Here is an 11,180-nt window from a genome sequence, read left to right as displayed (position 1 = left end):
ACCATTGATCCTTGTTCATTCTTCATTGATCATTGATCCTTGTTCATTCTTCATCGTTCATTCTTCATTGATCATTGATACTTGTTCATTCTTCATCGTTCATTCTTCATTGATCATTGATCCTTGTTCATTCTTAATCTTTCATTCTTCATTGATCAGTGATCCTTGTTCATTCTTGATCGTTCATTCTTCATTGATCATTGATCCTTGTTCATTCTTCATCGTTAATTCTTTATTGACCATTGATCCTTGTTCATTCTTCAATGATCATTGATCCTTGTTCATTCTTCATCGTTCATTCGTCATTGATTATTGATCCTTGTTCATTCTTCATCGTTCATTCTTCATTGATCATTGATCCTTGTTCATTCTTCATTGATCATTGATCCTTGTTCATTCTTCATCGTTCATTCGTCATTGATCATTGATCCTTGTTCATTCTTCATCGTTTATTATTCTTTTATCGTTGATCCTTGTTCATTTTTCATCGTTCATTCGTCATTGACCATTGATCCTTGTTCATTCTACATCGTTCATTCTTCATTGATCATTGATCCTTGTTCATTCTTCATCGTTCATTCTTCATTGATCATTGATCCTTGTTCATTCTTCATCGTTCATTCTTCATTGATCATTGAACCTTGTTCATTCTTCATCGTTCATTCTCCATTGATCATTGATCCTTTGACCAAGATGGTCAAGCTACAAGTGTCCAAGATGTCCAAGTCCAATCCAATGCAAGGGAATTAATTTTGTCCAAGTCTTATTTTGATCATAGCATGCACGGTCCAAATAAGTCATCAAATGGTTGTACTTTGCTAAGTATGACTAAGTACTTTGTTGAAAGTATAAATTAAAGGGTGTCGGTTACAAGGAATTAATTCCAAACAGTTTTGGAATACGAAGGGGCATGTTTTAAGGAAATTTAAAGCTGGTTTTTAATCTCATTTAAAGCTGCAGTTTTGGAATTCAAAGGGGCATGTTTTTAGGAGTATTTATGGCTGAATGTTAACCTCTTTAAGTGGGGGTTACTAGGCATTATTGTAGGAGTAAAATGCAATAATAAAGAAGCTTAAATGGAGGAGTAAATGGGAGTTACCAGGCAAATGAATGGGCTGTTTTGGATGTTACTTTGCACACTTGAAGGAGCCATGTGAAGAGTTTAATTGCTGGCCATTTCTTCCCTAGTTTTAATCTTTGTTTAATTAGTCTTAAGTGTGTGTAATGGAGATTAATGTGGACATTGATTAGCCACTTAATTCTCTTTTATTTTGTTGTCTTTTTATTTTCTTTTGTGAATTTATTTAGGCAAGTGAAAGGTTGTAATTATTTAATGTAAGAATGCTATATATAGCATACTTTGATGAATGAAAAACACATCCAGAAATTTGCCAAAAAACTTGTGTTTTGTTTATTGAACTTGACTTGTGTTTAGTCAATTTTAATTGTCCAAATTTGAGTGTTCCAAATTTGAAGAGTTAGAGTTTTAGTGAGAGTTCCTAAAACTAAAGCTTGTAGTTCACGATTTGGTGAGAGTTCCCTAATCTAAGCTACACCCAAACAAGTGAGTGAGTGTTCCTCCTTGTTATATCCTCAAGTTTAGGGTGAGAGTTCCCCTAACTAATCTGATCATACTAAAAAAATATACCAAAAAACGTGTGACCCCTTTAACTTATCATTTTGTAACAAGGTTTCTCGTCTTGTTTACACATCATCCTTGTTCATTCTTCATCATTTATTCTTCATTGATCATTGATCCTTGTTCATTCTTAACCGTTCATTCGTCATTAATCATTCATCCTTGTTCATTCTTCATTGTTCATTGTTCATTGATCATTGATCCTTGTTCATTCTTCATCGTTCATCCGTGATTGATCATTGATGCTTTTTATTCTTCATCATTAATTCTTCATTGATCATTGATCCTTGTTCATTCTTCATCGTTCATTCGTCATTGACCATTGATCCTTGTTCATTCTTCATTGATCAATGATCCTTGTTCATTCTTCATCGTTCATTCTTCATTGATCATTGATCCTTGTTCATTCTTCATTGATCATTGATCGTTGTTCATTCTTTATCGTTCATTCTTCATTGATCATTGATCCTTGTTCATTCTTCATCGTTCATTCTTCATTGATCATTGATCCTTGTTCATTCTTCATTGATCATTGATCCTTGTTCATTCTTCATCGTTCATTCGTCATTGATCATTGATCCTTGTTCATTCTTCATCGTTTATTCTTCTTTGATCGTTGATCCTTGTTCATTTTTCATCGTTCATTCGTCATTGACCATTGATCCTTGTTCTTTCTACATCGTTCATTCTTCATTGATCATTGATCCTTGTTCATTCTTCATCGTTCATTCTTCATTGATCATTGATCCTTGTTCATTCTTCATCGTTCATTCTTCATTGATCATTGATCCTTGTTCATTCTTCATGGTTCATTCTTCATTGATCATTGATCCTTGTTCATTCTTCATCGTTCATTCTTCATTGATCGTTGATCCTTGTTCATTCTTCATCGTTGATTCTTCATTGATCATTGATCCTTTTTCATTATTTATCGTTCATTCTTTATTGACCATTGATCCTTGTTCATTCTTCAATGATCATTGATCCTTGTTCATTCATCATCGTTCATTCTTCATTGATCATTGATCCTTGTTCATTCTTCATCGTTCATTATTCATTGATCATTGATCCTTGTTCATTCTTCATCGTTCATTCGTCATTGACCATTGATCCTTGTTCATTCTTCATTAATCATTGATCCTTGTTCATTCTTTAGCGTTCATTCTTTATTGACCATTGATCCTTGTTCATTCTTCAATGATCATTGATCCTTGTTCATTCTTCATCGTTCATTATTCATTGATCATTGATCCTTGTTCATTCATCAGCGTTCATTATTCATTGATCATTGATCCTTGTTCATTCTTTCTCGTTCATTCTTTATTGACCATTGATCCTTGTTCATTCTTCAATGATCATTGATCCTTGTTCATTATTCATCGTTCATTATTCATTGATCATTGATCCTTGTTCATTCATCAGCGTTCATTATTCATTGATCATTGATCCTTGTTCATTCTTAATCGTTCATTCGTCATTGACCATTGATCCTTGTTCATTCTTCATTGATCATTGATCCTTGTTCATTCTACATCGTTCATTCTTCATTGATCATTGATCCTTGTTCATTCTTCATCGTTCATTCTTCATTGATCATTGATCCTTGTTCATTCTTCATCTTTCATTCTTCATTGATCATTGATCCTTGTTCATTCTTCATCGTGCATTCTTTATTGATCATTGATCCTTGTTCATTCTTCATTGATCATTGATCCTTCTTCATTCTTCATTGTTCATTCGTCATTGATTATTGATCGTTGTTCATTCTTCATCGTTCATTCTTCATTGATCATTCATCTTTGTTAATTCTTCATCGTTCATTCTTCATTGATCATTGATCCTTGTTCATTCTTTATCGTTCATTCTTTATTGACCATTGATCCTTCTTCATTTTTCAATGATCATTGATCCTTGTTCATTCTTCATAGTTCTTTCTTCATTGATCATTGATCCTTGTTCATTCTTCATCGTTCATTCGTCATTGATCATTGATGCTTTTTATTCTTCATCATTCATTCTTCATTGATCATTGATCCGTGTTCATTCTTCATCGTTCATTCGTCATTAACCACTGATCCTTGTTCATTCTTCATTGATCGTTGATCCTTGTTCATTCTTCAGCGTTCATTCTTCATTGATCATTGATCCTTGTTCATTCTTCATTGATCATTGATCCTTGTTCATTCTTCATCGTTCATTTGTCATTGATCATTGATCCTTGTTCATTCTTCATCGTTTATTCTTCTTTTATCGTTGATCCTTGTTCATTTTTCATCGTTCATTCGTCATTGACCATTGATCCTTGTTCATTCTACATCGTTCATTCTTCATTGATCATTGATCCTTGTTCATTCTTCATCGTTCATTCTTCATTGATCATTGATCCTTGTTCATTCTTCATCGTTCATTCTTCATTGATCATTGAACCTTGTTCATTCTTCATCGTTCATTCTCCATTGATCATTGATCCTTGTTCATTCTTCATCATTTATTCTTCATTGATCATTGATCCTTGTTCATTCTTCACCGTTCATTCGTGATTGATCATTGATGCTTTTTATTCTTCATCATTAATTCTTCATTGATCATTGATCCTTGTTCATTCTTCATCGTTCATTCGTCATTGACCATTGATCCTTGTTCATTCTTCATTGATCATTGATCCTTGTTCATTCTTCATCGTTCATTCTTCATTGATCATTGATCCTTGTTCATTCTTCATTGATCATTGATCGTTGTTCATTCTTTATCGTTCATTCTTCATTGATCATTGATCCTTGTTCATTCTTCATAGTTCATTATTCATTGATCATTGATCCTTGTTCATTCTTCTTCGTTCATTCTTCATTGACCATTGATCCTTGTTCATTCTTCATTGATCATTGATCCTTGTTTATTCTTCATCGTTCATTCTTTATTGATCATTGATGCTTGTTCATTCTTCTTGGTTCATTCTTCATTGATCATTGATCCTTGTTCATTCTTCATCGTTCATTCGTCATTGACCATTGATCCTTGTTCATTCTTCATTAATCATTGATCCTTGTTCATTCTTCATCGTTCATTCTTAATTGATCATTGATACTTGTTCATTCTTCATCGTTCATTCTTCATTGATCATTGATCCTTGTTCATTCTTTATCGTTCATTCTTTATTGACCATTGATCCTTGTTCATTCTTCAATGATCATTGATCCTTGTTCATTCTTCATCGTTCATTATTCATTGATCATTGATCCTTGTTCATTCATCAGCGTTCATTATTCATTGATCATTGATCCTTGTTCATTCTTCATTGTTCATTCATCATTGACCATTGATCCTGGTTCATTCTTCATTGATCATTGATCCTTGTGCATTCTTCATCGTTCATTCTTCATTGATCATTGATCCTTGTTCATTCTTAATCTTTCATTCTTCATTGATCATTGATCCTTGTTCATTCTTCATCGTTCATTCGTCATTGATTATTGATCCTTGTTCATTCTTCATCGTTCATTCTTCATTGATCATTGATCGTTGTTAATTCTTTATTGATCATTGATCCTTCTTCAGTCTTCATCGTTCATTCGGCATTGATTATTGATCCTTGTTCATTCTTCATCGTTCAGTCTTCATTGATCATTGATCCTTGTTCATTCTTCATCGTTCATTCTTCATTGATCATTGATCCTTGTTGATTCTTCATCGTTCATTCGTCATTGATTATTGATCCTTGTTCATTCTTCATCGTTCATTCTTAATTGATCATAGATACTTGTTCATTCTTCATCGTTCATTCTTCATTGATCATTGATCCTTGTTCATTCTTTATCGTTCATTCTTTATTGACCATTGATCCTTGTTCATTTTTCAATGATCATTGATCCTTGTTCATTCTTCATCGTTCATTATTCATTGATCATTGATCCTTGTTCATTCATCAGCGTTCATTATTCATTGATCATTGATCCTTGTTCATTCTTCATTGTTCATTCATCATTGACCATTGATCCTTGTTCATTCTTCATTGATCATTGATCCTTGTTCATTCTTCATCTTTCATTCTTCATTGATCATTGATCCTTGTTCATTCTTCATCGTTCATTCTTCATTGATCATTGATCCTTGTTCATTCTTAATCTTTCATTCTTCATTGATCAGAGATCCTTGTTCATTCTTCATCGTTCATTCTTCATTGATCATTGATCGTTGTTAATTCTTTATTGATCATTGATCCTTCTTCAGTCTTCATCGTTCATTAGGCATTGATTATTGATCCTTGTTCATTCTTCATCGTTCAGTCTTCATTGATCATTGATCCTTGTTCATTCTTCATCGTTCATTCTTCATTTATCATTGATCCTTGTTCATTCTTCATCGTTCATTCTTCATCGTTCATTCGTCATTGATTATTGATCCTTGTTCATTCTTCATCGTTCATTCTTCATTGATCATTGATCCTTGTTCATTCTTCATTGATCATTGATCCTTCTTCAGTCTTCATCGTTCATTCGTCATTGATGATTGATCCTTGTTCATTCTTCATCGTTCAGTCTTCATTGATCATTGATCCTTGTTCATTCTTCATCGTTCATTCTTCATTGATCATTGATCCTTGTTCATTCTTTATCGTTCATTCTTTATTGACCCAAATCCTTGTTCATTCTTCAATGATCATTGATCCTTGTTCATTCTTCATCGTTCATTCTTCTTTGATCATTGATCCTTCTTCATTCTTCATCGTACATTCGTCATTGATTATTGATCCTTGTTCATTCTTCATCGTTCATTCTTCAATGATCATTGATCCTTGTTCATTCTTCATCGTTCATTCTTCATTCATCATTTATCCTTGTTCATTCTTTATCGTTCATTCTTTATTGACCATTGATCCTTGTTCATTCTTCAATGATCATTGATCCTTGTTCATTCTTCATCGTTCATTTTTCATTGATCATTGATCCTTGTTCATTCTTCATCGTTCATTATTCATTAATTAATTATCCTTGTTCATTCTTCATCGTTCATTCGTCATTAACCATTGATCCTTGTTTATTCTTCATCGTTCATTCTTCATTGATCATTGATCCTTGTTCATTCTTCATCGTTCATTCGTCATTGACCATTGATCCTTGTTCGTTCTACATCGTTCATTCTTCATTGATCATTTATCCTTGTTCATTCTTCATCGTTCATTCTTCATTGAGCATTGATGCTTGTTCATTCTTCTTGGTTCATTCTTCATTGATCATTGATCCTTGTTCATTCTTCATCGTTCATTCATCATTGATCCTTGTTCATTCTTCATCGTTCATTCTTCATTGATCATTGATCCTTGTTCATTCTTCATCGTTCATTCTTTATTGATCATTGATCCTTGTTCATTCTTCAATGATCATTGATCCTTGTTCATTCTTCATCGTTCATTCTTCATTGATCATTGATCTTTGTTCATTCTTCATCGTTCATTCGTCATGGACAATTGATCCTTGTTCATTCTTCATAGTTCATTCTTCATTGATCATTGATCGTTGTTCATTCTTCATCGTTCATTCTTCAATTATCATCGATCCTTATTCATTATTCATCGTTCATTCATCATTGATCATTAATCCTTGTTCATTCTTCATCTTTCATTCGTTATTGATCATTGATCCTTGTTCATTCTTCATCGTTCCTTCTTTATTGACCATTGATCCTTGTTCATTCTTCAATGATCATTGATCCTTGTTCCTTCTTCATCGTTTATTCTTCTTTGATCGTTGATGACCAAAGTGGTCAAGGTTCGAATAGTCCAAATATTCCAGTCCAAGAATCCAACGTTAGGGAATTGATTTTGTCTAAATCCTTTTTCGAGATTACGCCTACAAGCTTTGGTATGCATGGTCCGAATATGTCCTCAAATGGGTGCACTTTGCTAAGCGTGACTAACTATTTCATTCATGAGACAGATTAAAGACATTAAATGGATCGGTTACAAGGAATTAATTCCAAACGGTTTTGGAATTCAAAGGGGCGTGTTTTTAAGGAGATTTAAAGCTGGTTTTTAATCTCATTTAAGAGGTATTATTAGGAGGTTTTGCTGGTTTAATTTCGTGAATAAAGAGGCTTGAATGAGGAGTTAATTCGTGGCAGTTACAAAGGCATTCAAGGACAGCTTTAAATGATGGTTTTGAACAGTTTTGGAAGGTTAATGGCTGGACGTTTTTGGAGTTAATTCTCCTTCATTTAAGCTCATTTGTTTAAGTTAAATTAAGGGTAGTAATGGGCATTAATTTGGACGGTTATGAGCCAATTAATAGGCCCTTTTATTTCAGTCTTGTTTTTAGAATATGTAAAGGCATTATTGAATGTAACTCAAGCTATATAAAGCTTGGAAATGATCAATGAAAATACATTCAGAAATTTGCCAAAACAAAACCTTCACGTGTGTGAGTTCTAACTTTGCTAGGAGTTTAGCTAAGTTGTCAATCCAAGGTTGAGAGTTTCTCAATTTTGAAGAGTTCTAGTTTTGGTCGAGTGTTCCCAAAGCTTGATCTTAGTAGTCGTTGTCTAGGTTGAGTGTTCCCTAAACACTTCTACACCCAAACAAGTGAGTGAGTGTTCCTCCTTGTTATATCCCCAAGTTAAGGGTGAGTGTTCCCCTAAACTTACTTGTTTCTTTCCAATTATCCTTCTAAAAAAAACCTATCACACATTCCCACGTTTTATCCCATTTGTGAACGAAGTTTTTCAACTTAGTTTACACATCATTTGGCGCGTCAGGTAGGGGGAGTTTTTCCATACACTTCCAAAAGGGTCAAATACCTACATATCATGGGAGAGAATCAAGATTTGAAAGTAGCTTTGGAAGCTCTAAATCGTTCCATTGCTAGTCAAGAAAGGTTGGCCGAAACTAATGCCAATCTACAAGGGAATCTTGCTGCCTTAATGGCAAGACTCCTGAACGAGCAAGATAGGAGAGATCAAAACGAGGAACCTCCACCTAGGAGGGAAGATAGGAGTCTCAAAGTAGATGTCCCTGCCTTTGATGGGTCGCTTGATCCAGAAAAGTACTTGGAATGGGAGAAGTCCTTGGAAAGGTACTTTGAATACAAAGACATTCAAGAGGAAGTACAAAGATACAAGATAGCCAAAGTCAAGCTGAAAGGCTATGGTGATAGTTGGTTGCAAGGAGAACAAAGGGGGCATACCCTTAGGGGGAAAGCTTCCATCTCTACTTGGAGGAAATTGAAGAAAAGGATGAGGGATCGCTTTATTCCTCACAATTACAAACAAAGTCAATATGTAAAGTGGAGTACTTTACAACAAAGAGGCGACCCAGTTGAAGATTACATAAAGGAGTTTGATAGACTCGCCATTGTGTGTGAAGTCACAGAAAATGAAGAGCTCAAGTTGGGGCGTTTTATTGCTGGTTTGGATCAAGAATTGCAAGAGAAGCTTGAAGGTTACACCAACTTAACCTTTGTGGAAGCTTGTAAACTTGTGGTGAAATTCGATGCTAAGAGGAAGAAGAAGAAGTCTACTTTCATTCCTCAAGTGGCTCGAAAACCTACCTTTCCTACCAAGGAGGGGTCTAGTCTTGTCAAACCTAATGATCCACCTAGGAAGGACAAGAAGGACTTCAAACTTAGTGACATTGTATGTTACAAGTGTGGAGGAAGAGGGCATTTCAAGAAAGATTGCCCAAATTCAAGGGCCTTAACTATGCAAGAGGTGAAGCTCATTGCCAACCAAACTATAGATTGGGAAGAGTTTGAAGATGAAGAAGGGGAGGCCGTGGGTGAAGATGAAGAGGAGGACCAATGCTTTCCAGAAGAGGAGGCCAAGCAAAGCCTAGTGGTGAGGAGGGCGTTGCAAGCCCAAGTTGAGGAGCCCATAGCACCTCAAAGACAACACATTTTCATCACCAAGTGCAAGGTTGAAGGCGAGGTATGTGATTTGATTATTGATAGTGGGAGTGAGGCAAATACGGTTTCTAAAACTCTAGTAACCAAACTTGGTCTTACAACTACAAATCATCCAAATCCTTATAAGTTGAGTTGGTTAGATTCGAATTCCAGCACGGGGGTTAGAAAACAAAGCATGGTTAGTTTTTCCATTGGTTCTTATCATGATTCTCAATTATGTGATGTTGTGTCTATGGATGCTTGTCATATTTTACTTGGTAGACCATGGCAAACTGATCGAAAATCTGTCCATGATGGTTATCATAATACTTACACTATAACTCACCAAGGAAAACAAAAAAAATTACATCCCTTACCACCCCCACGTTTTTCACAAAAAGTTAAACAATCTAAGGAGGTGTCATTGCTCACTCTTAAAGAATTTGAGAGGGAGATTGATGGTGAGAATGAGGTGTATCTGTTGTATTCTAAAGAAATCCATGAAAAATTTGTGAGTCAAAACCCTAAATTGGCTCAATTGATTAAAGACTTTAAAGATGTATTTCCTGATGAGTTACCTAATGGGTTACCACCTTTAAGAGGTATTGAACATCAAATTGATCTTATTCCTGGTGCTCCTTTGCCTAACAAACCCGCCTATAGATGTAATCCTTTGGAGACTAAGGAGTTGCAAAGACAAATAGAGGAGTTGATGAGTATGGGGTATGTGCGTGAGTCTATGAGTCCTTGTGCTGTTCCTGCTCTTTTGGTTCCTAAAAAGGAGGGTACATGGCGTATGTGTATTGATAGTAGGGCTGTTAATAACATTACTATCAAGTACAGGTTTCCTATCCCAAGGCTTGATGACATGCTTGATGAGTTGAGTGGCTCTAATATCTTTTCTAAAGTTGATTTGAGGAGTGGCTATCATCAAATTCGAATGAGGGAAGGAGATGAATGGAAGACTGCTTTCAAGACCAAGCATGGGTTGTACGAGTGGCTTGTTATGCCATTTGGGCTCACCAATGCTCCTAGCACTTTCATGAGATTGATGAATGAAGTGTTGAGGCCTTTTCTAGGCAAGTTCGTGGTGGTGTATCTTGATGACATCCTCATCTATAGCAAGCGTGAAGATGAACATTTGTTACATTTATTGGAAGTTTTCACTGTTTTAAGAAAGCAAAAATTGTATGGAAAACTTGAGAAATGTAATTTTATGCTATATGAGGTCACTTTTCTTGGTTACATTATTTCAGGTGAAGGTGTGAAAGTTGATCCAAGCAAGATTGAGGCTATTCAATCATGGCCTAGTCCCAAGACACTCACGGAGGTGCGCTCATTCCATGGGTTAGCTTCCTTTTATAGGAGGTTCATTCGCAATTTCAGCACTCTCATGGCTCCTATAACTGAGTGCACAAAGAAGGGCTCGTTTGAGTGGACTCCCCAAGCTCAAAAGGCCTTTGAGGAGGTCAAAGAGAAGATGTGCAACACTCCAATCCTAGCACTTCCAGATTTCTCAAAGCCATTTGAAGTTGAGTGTGATGCAAGTGGGAGGGGAATTGGTGCCGTTTTGATTCAAGAAGGGCGTCCAATCGCTTATTTTAGCGAGAAGTTGAGCCAAGGCAAGCTGAATTATTCCACCTATGATAAAGAGTTCTATGCAATGGTAA

The 11,180-nt window shown here is 35.3% G+C and overlaps 1 protein-coding gene across 1 annotated transcript in view; it reads left to right on the top strand.

Moving 5' to 3' along the window:
- The first annotated feature begins 7,787 nt into the window (after window positions 1-7,787).
- LOC130823208 (uncharacterized) overlaps window positions 7,788-11,180 on the top strand; it is a 185,875-nt gene continuing 182,482 nt past the window's right edge. The window contains exons 1-2 of the mRNA XM_057687840.1: window positions 7,788-7,824; window positions 8,670-11,132. Of these exons, the coding sequence (XP_057543823.1) occupies window positions 7,788-7,824; window positions 8,670-11,132 (2,500 nt within the window). The remainder of the gene's footprint in view (window positions 7,825-8,669; window positions 11,133-11,180) is intronic.

This window comes from Amaranthus tricolor, chromosome 9, assembly GCF_026212465.1.
Source record: "Amaranthus tricolor cultivar Red isolate AtriRed21 chromosome 9, ASM2621246v1, whole genome shotgun sequence".
NCBI classification, from domain to species: domain Eukaryota; kingdom Viridiplantae; phylum Streptophyta; class Magnoliopsida; order Caryophyllales; family Amaranthaceae; genus Amaranthus; species Amaranthus tricolor.
The sequence above is the reverse complement of the archived record's forward strand: the minus strand, read 5'-3'. Positions and strand labels throughout refer to the sequence as shown.